At 33.2% G+C, this 17762-nt stretch overlaps 2 protein-coding genes across 2 annotated transcripts; one reads left to right on the plus strand and one right to left on the minus strand.

Moving 5' to 3' along the window:
• Positions 1-954: 954 nt before the first annotated feature.
• Positions 955-5754, plus strand: LOC118027763 (polyadenylate-binding protein RBP45A). The gene is made up of 7 exons (XM_035031221.2): positions 955-1344; positions 1741-2212; positions 4349-4404; positions 4479-4609; positions 4695-4791; positions 4883-5122; positions 5432-5754. Exons 1-7 carry the CDS (start codon positions 1069-1071, stop codon positions 5432-5434), a joined length of 1275 nt encoding a protein of 424 aa, XP_034887112.1. The 5' UTR covers positions 955-1068; the 3' UTR covers positions 5435-5754.
• Positions 5755-10004: 4250 nt separating this feature from the next.
• Positions 10005-15322, minus strand: LOC118027754 (DEAD-box ATP-dependent RNA helicase 32). The gene is made up of 8 exons (XM_035031210.2): positions 14856-15322; positions 13994-14269; positions 13272-13595; positions 12411-12602; positions 12176-12331; positions 11517-11989; positions 10888-11045; positions 10005-10594 (listed from the first exon to the last, which is right to left on the minus strand). The coding sequence occupies exons 1-8, from the start codon at positions 15228-15230 to the stop codon at positions 10248-10250; spliced, it is 2301 nt and encodes a 766-aa protein (XP_034887101.1). The 5' UTR covers positions 15231-15322; the 3' UTR covers positions 10005-10247.
• Positions 15323-17762: the final 2440 nt, after the last annotated feature.

The following is a 17762-nucleotide window of genomic DNA, read 5'->3' on the forward strand; positions in this document are numbered from 1 at the left end:
TCAAATTGAACTTTTTTTGTGCATTTTCAACATTGGAATCTATTTTGTCTTTATTAGTGTAGAATTCTTCAATTACAATCTATGATTGCTTGAATATAAATCTCTATAGTTGCTTGAACATGTCTCTATAGTTTGTATATTTGAGATCATGCAAAAAAAAAAAAAGAAAAAAGAGAGAGAATGGACACATTGAATCATGCTGGTATAACTTAGAAGATAAAATTACAAACCAATAAAATTGAACGATCAAAATAAAAGAAGTCATTTAAAATTAACAGTGATATTGATAAAGAGTGGACTACACTATTTATTTTCCTAAATTTTTAGTTTATAAGTATAATATAATAATTTAATGATTTGGATTTTAAAATTTTTCATAACACTCATTTTGCCAATTCAAATGATATATACTTTTTTTTTTTTTTTTATCAATGTGGATGTCCGGACTAGCTTATACACATCTCAACTAATCCCATAGGTCTTTCAAATTAATGACTATATAAGCCTTCAATGACCCTGAGGTTTGTAGAACTTGAACTAGTGACATTTAAAAAACAAATCTAGAATCTAATTAATTGAATTATACCGCTCGGATTGTAGTTTATAAAAACCAAGTATGTTGACTCCTAGTTTTGTGTATTGATTGTGAATTAAGACAAGTGTTTGTTTTTTTTTTTTTTTTTATACAAGTATTTGAAAAATTATGATTTTTTAATTTTAAAATTTTTATTTTTTATTTTGAATTGTTTTGATATATTATTGTTAAAAATACATTTTTAAAATATAAAATTATTATTTTAATATATTTTCAAGTTAAAAATAATTTAAATAATTAAAAAAAAAATTTATTTTAACAACTTTTATTTTTAAAAATCATTCAAATATCTATAATCACTTGAGCCGGGCTAATCCAAAGCCCACAAACCCATCCCCACCACACGCGAAGCAGAATAAATCATCCCATCCTCTCCATCTAGGGTTTACTTCTCTTGAAAAAATAAATCCTTAGATCTCTCCCCAACCACCACCTTATCCTCCATCAGAATAACACAATCCCTAACTCCAAACATGATGCAACAACCAGGAATCGCCGGAGCGGGTGTCCCGCAACCAGATCAACAACAACAATACCAACAGCAATGGATGATGCAGCAACAGCAACAATCGCAACCCGTACCTCCTCCTGCTGGATGGACTCCGCCGCCTGTTCCTCCTCCGTCCCAGTATGGTTCAGCCGCCGGAAGTGCTGCTGTTGGAGACGAGATCAAGTCGTTGTGGATCGGGGATTTGCAGCAGTGGATGGATGAGAATTATATTCTCAGCATCTTTTCTAACACCGGAGAGGTAATCTTTTGATTCCAATTTTTTGTTTTGGTTTTTATTTTCGTATAAATAAGAAGCCTTATGTTTTAATCTGTAATTCGTAATATTGTACCTGTTCCTTGAGAAGTGGATTGAGATGGAAATTTTTTGGTGGAACTTTTAGGAGAATAGGAAGTATAATTTTTTTTGTTCAATTTATTCTATTGATTGTGGTGATTTGAAAACAGATTTAAGGTGAAGAGACTAGCTTTGCTTTTTGGATTAATGATTTTTTTATTTGGAAACAATAATTTATGAAAATAAAATAAAATTGATGGGTTGTGTTAATCTGTATGAACGGGATATTTTGTTGATGGGAAATATTAATGTCACGTAGTATAAAGAATTTTGATGAATGGTATGCTTTTGTTGTAACAGGTTGTCCAAGCTAAGGTTATTCGTAATAAGCAAACAGGTTACCCAGAGGGTTATGGTTTTATTGAATTTGTTAGTCATGCTGCAGCAGAGAGGATTTTGCAAACATACAATGGAACACCAATGCCAAACAGTGAGCAGACTTTCCGGCTGAACTGGGCTACCCTCGGTGCCGGCGAGAGGCGCCAAGATGATGGGCCTGATTATACAGTTTTCATTGGAGATTTGGCTGCTGATGTCAATGATTACCTCCTACAAGAAACATTTAGAAATGTTTACTCATCCGTGAAAGGTGCAAAAGTTGTTACTGATAGAGTTACTGGACGTTCAAAGGGATATGGATTTGTTAGGTTTGCTGATGAAAATGAACAAATGCGTGCCATGGTTGAGATGAACGGACAGTACTGCTCTACTAGGCCTATGCGGATTGGACCAGCGGCCACAAAGAAACCTTTGACCCAGCAATATCAGAAAGGTATGTTTTTTTGCACCTCTGGTTGCTGTGTAGCATGGATACTTTTGTTTGATTTTATTTTTTTCTGCTTACATTTGTACTCTTATCTCTTATGTTGAAAATGCACATCGGATTGGTAAGCTGAATGTTTTGTGTACCATGTATGTATTTTTCTTTTTTGAGGTGATGTTGCCTAAACATGCTCTTAGTTTTTTGTGCTTCCAGTTATGCACTTGAAGATAGGTGGAATTTAAAGAGTCATTTCCTTCCAGCACTTACCTTTGTAAACTTGGGCACATTTAATTTAGTTAAAACATGCAAAAACTTATATAAAACTCATGTTGTCTTAAAGCAGGACACCAAGAGGCTCTCATTTTGGGGAGCCTGGAACTGACTTCAGCTGAAATGATTCCACTTAAATGCGTGGCCTCATTTTAGGTCAGTTATTTTGTTTACGTCATAAGCTTAATTTCTTGTGGCGTTTTGCTACATTCACGAATTACTTTCCAGTTTGTTATTTTCAAAGAGTTATGATGTCAAGCTAAATATGTTCTTTTTCCTAAAGATGGTGTAATTTCATTCAAGAGTTCCTTTATTTATATTAATCAGACAAGAATCGTTGGTTTATTTCTTCATGGTTCAGCCCTTTGCTTTGTTCACTTACGGTCAGCAACTGTTTTTGAGTTCTTGTTTGGTATTTAGCGAAACTATTTACTCTGACGTGGATTCCAAGCATTAGAAACCTTATGAAGCCAACCTATGATGATGGATTCAGAGATGTTCTCTGTCATGGGGGTCATTATTCTGGCCGCCAAACTCAGAGTTTTAGTGCCCTTCAAGCTGCTCTTTTTTTATAACATACTTTCTGTCTTATTATTTTTATTGCTTGTGCGACTGAGAGCATCCGTGTTTTGGAGGAAGCGCTTGATCACATGTTTCTGTCATTCCATTCCATCATGTCCATGTATCTTCTTATAGAGATCTATATGCATTTAGTGTAATAAGATATCGGGTTATTTGATTTTGAAAGGAGATCTCTTCTTTCTTCTATGATCATCATCTTTTGACTTCATCCTGTCTTGTATGTCACTTTCTTATTCTTCCTTCTTTTCCATCATTTGTCTTAGACTTGTCTTGCTTAAAACTTAGATAGGCTGTAAACTGAACTCTTGCTTCTGTTTTCCTGTTTGTCTCTGCACTAAGGAAATCAGGGAATATGGAACCTAGAATAACAATTTTTTCCCCAGAACCCAATGGGTTTATTGTTGATAATAACATCAAAAGGTGCTAACCTAAAATCTGAATCACGTTTATTCTGTCTGCAAATATGAATCTAGTTTGGAACTTTCCAATCGTTCATGCTTTGAAGTTTGGATATTGCGAAGTATTTGGGCCTTCAATACTTTCTACCTTGATTACCTTTCTCATGATTTTTTGGTTGTCCGTGCTGGGGTTTTATGCTAGCAATGTTCATCTTAAAAACAACTGAAAATTACTTTACTGATGCTCAGCTTTTTGACAACTGACAACACTATAATGATTTAAAACTGTTGCAAGGCAAGTAGATTAATTGCATTTTTTTTCCCATACTCTAGGCAACATTTATTAACTTCACACTCAAAATGGTGGGCATATGTAAGCAGTGATATTGTTATAAACTGAATTTCCTTTCTGTCAAATTTCCTGAAAATACTAGCAGTAAGCTGGCAAAGCTGGCACTGGTCAGTTTGCTGATTTTGATGGAGTCAGCTCCACTAATATAATGCTAAACTTAATTATTCTTTGTTCGCCATATTTGATTGGGTAATTGATTTTCTGTTATCTATGTGAACCTCTGTAAATCATTGTACCTTGCATGTAGGTTTTTATCCTAAAGAAAAATCATCTCTTAGATTTTTTAAGAACAGAAAAATAAATTGATCTTTTTTTCCCTGCATGCTCCTCAGAAGAAGTGTTTTTTTATGTTTAAACTCATTCCAGCATGATAATATTGTTTGGTTTATTGTTTGGGTTTTCCTGCGTGCTTTCTCCATGCTTACATCTCCTTGGATTTTCATACAACACCAATTATCCTTCAGAGAAGCTCTTGGTTTGGTGCCTGCTGCTTTTTGTTTGTGTTTATTCATGTGTTATTTCACAAGCATTTGTCATTTGCAGCTGCTTACCAGAGTCCTCAAGGAAATCAGGGGGAGAGTGATCCAAATAACACAACAGTGCGTAGTTTGCTTTATTGTTGATATGGATTATTACTTGCTGAAGTGATTTGACTTGTTTCTCTTGTCTGCAGATATTTGTTGGTGCTTTGGATCCAAGTGTGACTGATGACACTTTGAGAGCAGTGTTTAGTAAATATGGTGAGCTAGTGCATGTGAAAATACCTGCAGGCAAGCGTTGTGGATTCGTTCAGTTTGCTAATCGGTATATGAATACCCTGATTTCTGTTATTTTGGATTGTAATGATTGCCTTGTCCTGATTTGGCTGTCTGTCTTTTGTTGCATTTAGCACTTGTGCGGAGCAAGCACTATCGATGCTGAACGGAACTCAGATAGCTGGTCAAAATATTCGACTCTCATGGGGCCGTAGTCCTTCTAACAAACAGGTTTGGCTGATGCCCCTTAAATCTTCCCTATTTTCACACTTGCGATTGTACCCGTGTTTATTTAAAAGGTGCATCTATTGGTTTCGACCAGGCTCAGCCAGACCAAAGCCAGTGGAACGGTGGTGGATATTATGGATATCCACAAGGATATGATGCATATGGATATGCTGCTGCCGCCGCCGCTCCCCAAGACCCTAGCATGTATTATGGAGGATATCCTGGATATGGAAACTACCAGCAACCAGGAGCTTACCAACAGCAACCGGGAGCTTACCAACAGCAACCGGGAGCATACCAACAGCAACCCGGAGCTTACCAACAGCAACAGCAGGTAGAGTAACCGTAGTTTAGACATTTTTAGTTCACTGAATAAATAAGAGCTCTATTCAACCAAGGCTTGACTAGCAGAGAGTAAGCAGTTGAACTTTTAGAATAACAATACAAAAATCACATCCTGTTTTCATTTTAGTTTCCTGATTGCTGGTAATATAATCCAATGCAAGAGATGCTTCAGTGCATTTTCTATTGCTGGGTGTATTAATTCTGGTGACTTGAATGATTTTGATCTTTATTCAGTAGTGGTGTCATTTGATCCTTTTGTTTTTTTAGTAATAATATCTTTACGTGCTGGTATGTGCAGTGATCTACTTACACTGCGGTATCGACGTGTGAGGACTGATGTTAATCGGTAGCAGAGCAATCCTAGGTTGCAGTTCACTAGTTGCATGGATGTGCTTGGTGTTTGGAGTTTGGCATTTTGACATTTGTTCTAGTGTTAGCAGTTCTGGGCACCATATGGGGAGGGGACATCACTGCATTCTGATATGATCATGGTTTTGTAATGTAATGGTGCCTCAAAGTTTGCACTATTTGCCTAATGGATTTTTCGCACTCGTGGCTCTTTAATTACTTAAATTATGGTTTACTTTTTTTATTTATTTATGGGATGTTTCAGTTGTTTTCCATGCTCTTTGAGGTTTGTGTCTCGTATTATTAGATGATGTGGTGCTCAAACGTGAACTATGTTATATTTTTACCAGTCGTAGCTTTGTCTCATTACCTAATATGCTTCCTCATTAGCCTTATTCCACACCAGCAACTCATAAAATCAAAACAATTTCTTCAAATTTCCTTCTTTTCTTCTCTTGCAGATCTAAAAAATCGCCGTAATAAAATTAAAAAAAATATATAAACGGCTCTCACATCTCGCTGATCTGGACTGCTCCTGTCCCAGAATAAAAAAAATAAAAAAACTGATTGGGGGTGGTGAATTCTTTGTACATCTAGATATAATGCAGGAAGACTGTATTTATCATTTTGCTCTTCACAATTTTTTTTTTAATAAACTACATATTAGTGGTAATGCTGTAATTTCATAAAGATTAATTGGTTATTATATTGATCGAGATAAATGTGATATTTTTATATTTTTAGTACAATTTAATGACTAGTGTACTACAAATCGAAATAAATCTAATTGAGTTTAGGGGTTAATTTGTCTTTTTAATTTTGAATGCACAATGAATTAATTTAATTTCCGGACTCGTAATTTTTTAAACTTGGAATCAAGGGTTTCTTTGTCTTTTTATTATGGTATTTTTGGTGATAAAATGATACCTTAGGGGTACTTTAATATTTGAATAAGCTTAAAAATATTTAAAAAAGTGGTTGGTACATGCGTTGTATTTGTGAGCATGTCAAGTAGCTCTGCACGCTTCTAAAGATGCGTGCGGTGATTTATAGCTACATAAAATTGGTTATTCGTAGAAATTGATTATTCGCAATGGCATTAGATTTTTGATGGTGTTCCTTTCTGATGAGGTGGTGTGTGCAGTGTTTTGTATGATGGTTTGATCCCGATCATCTTTTTTTTATTTTTTTCTCTTTATTTTCTTTGAAAAACAAGTTGTTCAATCAAAAACTCAATGTTGTCCTGTTTTAGATTTCTAATTTAGTCCTCTTTTCTTTAATTGTTTGATTTTCATCTTAATTCATTTTGTAAACTTTAAATCTGATTTTGCTCTTCATTAAAACTTTATTTTCCTTTTCCTTTTATTTTGTTTTTGCTTTAGATTTATCATTTTCTTTTGATTTTTGATTTTTGTTTTGATTTCTTTTATAAAATTTATGATTTTTTTAATTGCATCCTTAAATCAATCAATGTTATTTTTTCTTTTATTTTGTTTTTGTTTAGCATTTGATCCTCAATTTTGTAGGATGCTATTTTTTTTGTTTGTTTTGAGATTTTTGTCAATTTAAATTTGGTTTTAATTTTATTCTTCAAATTAAAAATTAAAAGGGTCGTGACTTTTTCTTGTTGGGTTACATCGACCTTGTGATTGATGTCTCAAGTTTGAAAGGCTAAGTTGATTGATAACAACCTTTTTTTTCTTTCTTTTTTTATATTAATTTTATTCTTTAATACTATACATTTCATCCTTTTTTTTTTTCTTGAAAAATTATTATGGCCTCTTAAACATGTTGTGGATTTGGTATGCATTTGAGCTAACTTTGGTTATTTTTTTTTTTTTTTCCTTCTTATTGCACTTGGTTGTTTTTTTTTCTTTTTAATAAGTGGTTTTTCTTTTTTCATGATCACTTTTTTTTCTTAGTTTTTTTTCCCTGTAATAAACGATCCATATAATGTCATTTTTTTTTTGTTACCGTATTGAAGTTAAGCTTTATTCGACTCAGCTAGATGTATAAATTGAATCAGAATTTTTCCTACTTTCTTGAAAATACACTTAGCTTTTTTTTTTTTAAATGATAAGACTTTTTTCTCGTGCGGGCCACGAAACTAGTTTCTCACTAATCGTGCTCGTCGAGGAGGCCAGAAAGCTTGAGGAGAGAACTGGAACTGCTGCTGTAGGAGGAGCTTTTTCATTACTAGGTAGGGATTGTGATGAGAGTCTTTAAGAGTTCAATATCAATACTATCAGAGGTAGCTTTTGAGTTTTGCTTCATATGAGTGTTGCTCTCACTTTTGGTGCCCAAATACCCATCAACAAGCTCCCTTTTTTTAATGTTTTAAGCCCGGTTTGTTTGCTGGAAAATATTTTTCTTTTAGAAAATGAATTTCAGAAAAGTGAATTCTGAGAAAATGAATTATTTTTTTATGTTTGATAGTATAATGAAAAATAAGTTGGAAAATACTTTCTAGTATTTAGTTATGTCATGGAAAATGAGCTGGAAAATAACTTATTAATGTTTTATTTTTTTCAAGTTTATTAAAAAAATGAGAAAAAAATCTTTCAAATTAAAAAGTTGAATGAGAATGAAATTGAAAAAAAAAATAATAATTTAATAAATTATCTCAAATAAAATAAATGATAATCAAAATAATATAGATCAAATTTAAAAAATAAAAAAAATTTGAAAGATGATGAAATTAAAATAATAATAATTAACATTTCATAAATTATTTCAAATAAAATAAGTAACAATAAAAAGAATGAGGATCAAATTTGATAGATAAAAAATTTCAATTAAAAAATGATATAGGAAAAAGTAAATAACAATTATAAAAATGAAGACCAAAGTTATATAAAAATTAAATTGTAAGGAATGAAATTGAAAAAACAATTTCAAAACAAAATATATATAGCAAATAAAAGTTTGAGAATCAAATTTGATATAATCAGCAAATAATATGATATTTCTAATTTTTTTACAACTTGCAAAAAAATGTTTTCCATCTAAAATAAAAAAAAAACACTTTTCATGGAAACCAAGCAAAGTTTTTTTTTTTGACTGGAAAGTGTTTTTCATTGATCAATTTTTTTAATGATAAACAAATATAAAAAAGTTTAGAAAGTGATTGAAAATCACTTTCCTAAAAAACAAACGAAATCTGGTTTTCATTTTTTTTCTATGTTTTCTTCTTGTTTTTTTTAATCGAACAGGTGCTTAAATATTGCTATAGTGCATAAAATTCTGCGGCTTGTTTATATTGACCATTAATATTTATTTGGCTCTTTTATATTGTTAAGTCTTGTCTTCATATGATTTGGGATTTGATAAGAACATGGAACTTAAGCAGGATTGTGTGAAGGAAGGAATTGTTGGCATAGATCTTGGGGAAACGAGAAGAATGGTTCTTCCTCTGTCTTCTTTCAGTACTTAGTTCTTGGATCATGAGATGGTACATTATCTTAGGACTTTGCTCAAGTAAGAGTTGTTGGCCAAGCAAAACTTTCCAAGAGTCGAGATACAATTTTCTTTTTTTTGTAACCTCAAGCTTTTCACAGAAATTCTCTCGAAGCAAGAAAGCAAGGTTAAAAAAATAACCCGTAACATGAAGGTTACAGTGAAGATGCCTATCCCATTGCTCCTTAATAATTGTTGTATAATCTTTTAATAAGTTTTTTCATATACTTCTACTATACGTAACAGCCTTATAGGAGGACCAGCAATTTTCACCATAATCAAACACTAATCCCAAAATTTGCTATCCAAGATATTTTTTTTTGATTAACGTGGTTGTTCAGACCAGTTAGCGCGTATTTTGATTAATTTCACGGGCCTTGAAGTTAACGACTATGTAAACCTTCAGTGGCCATCATATGAATAACTACATGGCTCGAACCTGAGACCACAAAGAAAATAACTTTTTAGTCCTAAGTTTTTTACCACCAGACCAGCTCCTAGATGGTTCAAGATGATATTCTGCTAACCTTTTTTTTCCAGGTATAGATCTGGATACCTTATGATCTGTGAAAAGCTTGTTAGTTGCCAAAGCTTGAAAGTCAAGCTAGAGCACATGAATGTTCTTCATTGTTAGGAAGGAGGTTGCAAAACGATTTGGTTCGGACGCACGATCTCTCCCCAAACAAATCTTTTACTTAACCAAGCTAAAAGGCATTGATGATTTGCCTACAAAAACTGTCACCTTACATGAACGTGATTCGAGGCTTTGAAAGTGAATGCTACTGATATCCTTCAAGATCAAGGTCAACGAATATTTCCATACTTAACATGTACTAACTTCCTAGCTTTTTTATAACTAGATGCGTTATCAGCATCTATAATTATTAAATAAAAAAAAAGAGAGAATCTGCGAATCACTAATGTAATACAAGAGCCAAATTCAAAAATTTTATTTTATACCAAGGGCTCTATGATTTGACAAAAAGCAGTGACGTTATCGATCATTTAAACTCTTTCTCTCAGCAAGGAGAATAAAAAAGCTGGTAGCAGCATGCACACAATTCTCAGAGCCATCAAAACATAGATTCCAGGTGGTACAACTAGAAATCATGTGATCAGAGCGTATCACAAGTAATCTGTATAGTGCTGTTTTTCTTCAGAAACAAGCAACTCAGCAAACTATTCTTAAAAACAAAAAAGGAAACATACAAAAAAAGTATGGGAATTGGGAAAGGGGCAGAGAAAAAGAAATTGCTCATCCAGGCAAAATTGTAGGTTGAGGTGAAGGTTCGCACTGTAGTAAACAGGATCTATGAGTGCATAGAACTCAACAACTTCAGGGCAAGAGCTTCTTGGTCTGCAAGTGAAATGGAATCGGTACTTATGCCTGCATTATCTTTACTTTCTGTCATCTCGGCACTATCACTATCACTATCAAAATATATCTTTGATCTTTTACGCTTTCTGCCCTCTCCTTCTGAACCAGAGAGATCATCCTCGCCTTCTCCATCCTCCTCTAAACCCATAGATCCTATTTTCCTCTTCATCTTTTCCTTAATCCGTTTCTCTCGGCGGCGCTGGCGATCTAAAACTTTATCTTCCTTGTCCACATGCTTCATTTGTTCCCTCATGTTTTTATAGTATTCTTCTCTTTTGTCTGCAAATGAACAACAGATTAGTGAGAAAACAAAGGCTGACCAATGCAAAGGACAATTTGTTTCAGCTAGACATTTTATCTTTGGCAGACACCCAATCAAAACAACTATGATCCATAGCTTATATGTGTTTTTAAATTGTCAAAAAACCGTAGCAATGTTTTCAGAGCTAGCAATAATCACGGTGAAGGCCACAGAAAAGTAAAGCATTACTTTGTTTCAGTGCAAAACAAGCTAGTTCTGTCCGGGAATATCAGTCAAGATAATTCATGCCTGGAAATTCAGGAGAAGTTACCTTGGTCAAGCAGAGATGAATTATCAACATTCTTTCTATCAGCCACTCTTGCAAGTGGAGGAAGTGTATTGCCTTCTTCATCAAAGACAACCCTTGTCCCTACCGGTCTATGGACATTGATCTTCAACTTCTTTTTCTTCAAAACTCGTGTTGCTGGCCTGCAAAAACAAAACCAGATCGCATTATTAAGGATAAGAAAACAAAGGTTTAATCCAATAAGATTTAGCCTAGTCAGATGATTCATTCACAAATAATTCCAATGTCTTATTCCATTACATTTCAAAAAAGAGGAATAATTCCAAAAAGATGCCACATTATTGCATCAATTAAGTGCGTGTTTAGTATTGTGATGTAGAGTGCTTTTTAAAAGTGTTTTTTTGCTTAAAAAAACATCAAAATGATTTTTTTTTCATTTTTGAAACCAGCACATCAAAATTATAAAAAAAAAGCATTGATTTGATGTTTTTTCAAGGAAAAAGCACTTAAAAGCGGAACCCACCGCACTTCCAAACAGGTTTGATGGGGGAATTAGTCATTTGAAAATCTTCAAAACCTGCTTGTAGTTAATTCTTATATCTAGAAGCACTGTGGCATGAACATATTTCCATATTTTTTAAGAAGTTACGTACACAAGATCTTCAATTTCGCCTGTTTTTGCGTCACTCCCATTTGGAGCATTCTTGGTTTGAAGAAAACCTTTTTCCCCATCCTCTTCCTCTGAATCACCAATCTCTAGATTCTCTTTTAGTCTGGCCACACTTTCTTCCCTGAAGTTACCGATATCAAGCTTCTCACCTGGTATCTCTGCAGCATCCTCCTTTTCAGAATCTTCTGATTCAAGAAGAGCAGATTTTCCAAATGCCTTTTTCCCTTTTATTTTCTGGTTCAGAAAACGGACTTTTGGGGTCATAGGTAGACCCAATGAAGCTGAAAATTCTTCAATAGATAGCTTCAACACATCAAACACTTCTTTGTCCTTCTGTATATGTATAGATCGTAAATATGTTATGAAGGCCCTCTGAGCTAGCTGCTGCATATCAGGATACTTGACTAGTAAAGCTGACAACAATCCAGAAACTGGCTGCAGTCTTTTTGTATTTGCCTGAGAATCAGCATAAAAGCATGTTTAGCACCATGAACCCATGCATATAAGGGACTCAATGCTGTAAACGCAAATTAAAGTCAACCACAACTGATTATTTCAGGTAGTAAACCAATCAGCAGATCTACCCCTCCAAATTGAAATAAACCAGGTTAAGATAATACATTTTTCAATTAAGGCACCCACCTTAATAAACTGTACGGGAATTTTTGCTGTTTGCAATTTTTCAAGCATTTTCATTTCTGAAGGCATCAGAAACAAAACCGACCTTCCTCCAGCCAGATAGCGTGCTGTGCGACCAACCCTGTGTATGTAGGATGCAACATCATCTGGACAATCTACCTATAGAAGAAACAAGTTCTAAGAACCTCATCATTGGGAAAGATGTGCCAGGGCTTTGTCTCAAAAACAAATATCTCACCTGGACAACCCAGTCAACTGCCTTATTAAAATCAAGGCCTCTTGAGGCTACATCAGTTGAGAAGAGAACTGAATGACTTTCGCAGAACTGAGAATAAATTCCCATCCTTTTCTCCTGCTTCATCCTTCCATGGAGACACTTCAATGGGATTCCAGGCCGTAGTTTCTTAAATGCTTCAAAGACAAATTTCACCTATCAAATGGCGCAATTCAGAGTTGTCAAGAACAGTTGTAACTGGGTTGATTATGAAACTAGATATTGTAGAAAAAAAACAGAACAAAAGAGTTACATCTGGCATGTTTGAAGAATGGACAAGTAATACTTCCTCAACTACCTATGCTGGCCAAACCATTCAATTATATTTCCCTGTCTACAACACCAAATCTAGAAATTGCCAGGTAGAACAAGATGAAATCATCTCAAGCTCGAAATGCAAATGCCCATACCAATGCACTCATCAATATAATATAAAATTTGAGTGATCCACTAATGCTCAGTTAACTATGGCGTGCCGTAAACAAATTAACTTAAGTCGATGGAAGGAACCATCCAGGCTCCAAACCCAATCACACACATGTCTACTACGAGTTCCTACTGTCTTAATCAGGCATTGGCTGCAACATGTCCAGCTATTAATTGAAGAAGTCGATGGAAGGAACCATCCAGGCTCCAAACCCAATCACACACGTCTACTACGAGTTCCTACTGTCTTAATCAGGCATTGGCTGCAACATGTCCAGCTATTAATTGAAGAAGTGGCTTAGTTTCACAACCAAATACAATGGCGGTATTAAACCAACATCAAACACCTTTATCCACACAAAAAATCACTAGCTTCTCAAAGGAACACTGACAAGTTACCTGTTTGCAGCTAGAAAGAAACACAAGAATCTTTGAGTTAAGATGAGCTTTTACAAAACTCCATAGCATATCTAGCTTCTGCTCAAGAGGAACAATCATTGCAGTTTGCTGCAGGCGGTTGGGAGTTGCTGTCTCAGCATCTTCATGCACACTGATATACTCTGGGTCCTTCAAACTCAGTCTTGCAAGATCCTGAATGGACTTTGTTTGAGTTGCAGAGAAAAGCAATGTTTGTCTACGCTTAGGTAGCTGTGCGACAATTGCATTCAGAGTCTTTTTAAATCCAACATCAAGAATACGATCTGCCTCATCAAGGACCAAAACCTGTTCTATGGCCAGCAATGCACTCAAATCAGATAAGACAAAACAGGATCTAAATTTAATTCCCAAACAGTAGGTGCATAGGCACAGGAAAGAAAGATCAGTATGGAGTTCATTGGAGCAAGATTAAGTAGTTGGAATGGTTCAGAGTGGAGAAAAAGTTAAAGAGCATTTTCCCAGCAGAAAATGAAAGTAAAACATCATGAGAATGTTAGTTGATACCAAGTGAAAGTAATTAGATTTGGAAGCTAAATTCATTTCTCTCTCTAAAACAAAAGTCTTCTGAGAAGACATTGTGGATAAGCACAGCCTCTTGTGTTATCCATGTTTGAAAATGAAAATATAAAAAAATGACCAGCAAAAAAAAGAAAAAGAAAAAGGAAAAAAACAGTTATGTTGACCTGAAGCTGTGAACAATCAAAATTTGGAGTCTCGTCCATATGCTGAAGAAGTCTTCCAGGAGTGCAAACTAATATGTTCAGAGCATTAACATGTTCTTTCTCCATTTCCACTTCCTTTCGACCACCAATGAGTAGTCCAGCGCTAAAGTTATGGAACTTCCCAACAGTTTTCAATACATCAAAAAGCTGCCCTGCTAATTCCCTTGTGGGAGAGATAATGATGCCGCCTACTCCATCCTCAGAACCCCATCTTTCTTTGTATAATTTTTCCACAATCTGAATTCCAGATATAAATCAATAAATATGTAGAAACATAAAAACATCAATTCCATCATCCAATCATCCAAAAAATTCTCTATTGAACTGCGAAACAAGTAATAGTCTAACCTTCAGATTTAAGTGCTCAAGTTAAGCATCCCTGTATTGTTCAATAACTTCTCATTTCAAACTGACAAAAGAAAAACTAAACTACACTAATTACTTCCTAAAAATCCATTCTTTTCCCGATAATTAATCTGTCAATCAAAGTACAGAAGCACAAAACTAAACTGTACTAACTTTAATAAGAGAATCATAATAAAAACAAGCCGAACCCGTCAAACTTAGAGCCGAGAAAGACATAACACCCATTCATTTCCATTCCGTACCACCAGAAAAGGCATCTGTCGACCCTAAAAATCCATTCTATTCCCAGTTCTTTTTTTGTTTTCCTATTTTGCAACGCCAAATATCTGCCACTGAACCACACAAGCTCAAAATAAGACACACACTAGGTTTTCCCCCCCACTTTTTGCATGAAAAAGGCAACAAAAGCAAGCAAACCAAACCCATAAAACTCAAAATAAAAATAAAACCAACTCACAGGAATAATAAAAGCGAGTGTTTTGCCAGACCCAGTTTTAGCAGCACCAAGAATATCCCTTCCACAAAGAGAATGAGGCAAAGAAGCCCTTTGTATATCAGTCATTTTAGAAAAATTCGCTCTCTTTAGCCCATCTTGCGTTCTCTTTGACAAAGGCAATTCCTTGAACATTGTAGCCCCTGAATATCTTGAAAATTTATCATCTTGAAGGGGCCCAATTGGTGCATCTTTTGGTAGTGGTGGGAGTGATAAAGGGTTGGTCCCTGAGTCTGGTTTTTGTGAGTCTATCCATTGGTTTAGCTTGGAGATTTCTTCCTGTTCTGCTTCATGACGATCCCTTCTTGTTTGTTTAGACTTTGGTTTTGATTTTCTCATCGTGGAAGCTAACTCTGGAAGTTGGAGAGACAGAGAGAGATGAAGGCAATAACTAGGAGAAGATTCGATGGGTTAGGGTTTTGTCAAGGTTTTGCTTTTCTTTTGCATTTTATTTTTGGTCTCGAAGCCACGTGTGTATCTACCTGGAGACACGTGACAATAATTCAGAGTAACTGTCCCTTCCCCGGCTATGTGTAAGAAAAAAACAATTTGAAGTTCACTCGGTTAATTTACAACTCGTTTAAAATTTATTAACTTTTATTTTTTAAAATAAAATCATTTTATTTTTTAAAAAATATTTTTAATAACTAACCCAAAAAATCGATTCAACCCCTAACCCAAAAATTGAGCCGAATAAATTTAATAACTAGTAGCTATGATTTTTTTCCCTCTTGAAAGACATAAATTATAAATTTATAATAATAGGCTTTTGCTTTTTTTTTTTTTTGGGTAAAAAAGGTATTTTCAATTTCAAAGTCAATTTTTTCAAATAAATATCAACTCTTAATTAGCTTATTCATATCTCTAATCAAAAAATTATTTGCTGTTTTTTTTTTTTATTTCAACTTTTGATAATAAAGTAGAAATCATATTTACTTATTAGTTGAGTTGAAAAAGATTAAAAAAAAACAAAATGAGCAAGATTTTAATAAATGAGATTTGGTAAGACTAAGAGTTTGTTAATCTTCACATCCATAGTTTTTAAACCCGGTCTGATGGCTGGCCCAATTTAAAATTTGAATTTTAGGTTTTAATCGGGTCATGGGGTTATCCAGGTTAATTTATTTTTTAAAAAAAATTAAAATGATATCGTTTCATTAAAAAAACAAAAATCAACAGGTTGCAACCGGATTTTTGACTAGGTTTTGCGGGGTCGCCTGGTCCAGTTTCAAAACTGTGCTCGCATCTAAATAAAACAAATTAAATGAGAAGAATTTTTCATGAACATTTATATCATAAATAGTATGCTCAAAATTTAAACATAAAAAAAAACACAATGTTAAAGAAGAAAAAAATATACTATAATCGTACTTGATAATTAAATTACAAATATGGTATTATTTGCAAGTGTGAAAAAAAAACTAATTTAAAAAATCTGTTTTTCATATTTCTTTCTTGATTTTATAAATTCAGAATATCTAATACTAATGCAATGGTGTATTTTTATAATTATTTGAGTTGAAAAATCAATATTGATTAATGTATCTTATGATTTTGGGAAATTTCATACAAGTGTTAAAAACTTGTAAAATCGTATATAATCTTTTTCAGAGAACACTAACACAAAATAAACGTTGTAACTATTGACAAACACCAAACCTGTAATAAATTATTCTCCTTAGCCCATGCATTCATGTGTGTCAATAAATTTTTAAAATTAATTAAAATAAAAAATATTATATAGAAATAAAACTTGAATAAAATAATCCATGTATCAAATATATAAGATATAAATGTTAATATAAACATTTTATTAAAACCTCTACTAAATTCTAACATGATTACTAGGAATAAAAGTATCTCCAACCCATGAGCTAAATAAAAAGTCAAATGAACTTTAGCTTTTATTTTTTTATTTTTTTCATTCCAACATAGCACCTAAACAATAATAACTGTATAAATGGTCAAAATAATAACTGTTGGCCAACGACTATTTTTATAGCCGTTGAGTAACAACTCTTTTTTTTTTTCTCCTTAAATATAGGAGAAATTTTCTTTAAATGCATGAGGAAAGAACTTATAGTTTTAAAATTTGTATTGTGCCTCACCTTTTTTTAAAATTTAGAAAAACAAGAATCAATTATTCTCCGGTTAATTATTAACATCGGTTGTGTTAATTAGCTGAAATTAAAAGGTATGCTTGTTTAAAAGCTTTTTCTATTTTCTCTTTTATATCTCTTGGTTTTTTAGATTTTTGTTGTTAATTTAATATTTGTGATGATTTTTATTTCTTTATTATTTTATGTTTTTAATATGGGTTAATGAAGACAATTTTTATTTATGTTGTTATCTTTGATAAAATTGAGAGGAATTAATAATGGTAGTTGATATTGATAAAAAGATAGAGTGATATATTTAAAATTTATTTTTGATTGTTTGTTTTAATTTGAGATCAATTATATTTTGTCTTGTTGAAAATGCAATTAAACCAGTATATCGATTCTCTTTTAGTTTCAAAAAATGGTCAAATTGTTATGTTGGAACAAGTAGGAGGCAATGCTTATTATTAATTCGCATGTATGAAAACTACAAAATTGATAAACATTGAATGTGAGCTTCTTTTACACTCTCTTATAAGGTTTTAACTTAAGTTTTTTTTTTTTTTTTAATGTAGATGAATTCAAATTTTCAATTTTTTTATGAGTAAGTTATAAGATATTTTCTCTCAACCAAGTGATTCTAATCAATTAATTGATGACTTAACATACTCGAATTTAAATGTTCATTCGGCAAAAAAATCACAAAGAAGTAAAAATTTCTAAGGAGGATTGTTTACTTGTCTCTGCATGGCTAAATACAAACAAGGATCCA

The sequence above is a fragment of the Populus alba genome, chromosome 1, assembly GCF_005239225.2.
Source record: "Populus alba chromosome 1, ASM523922v2, whole genome shotgun sequence".
In the NCBI taxonomy this organism is placed as follows: Eukaryota; Viridiplantae; Streptophyta; class Magnoliopsida; order Malpighiales; family Salicaceae; genus Populus; species Populus alba.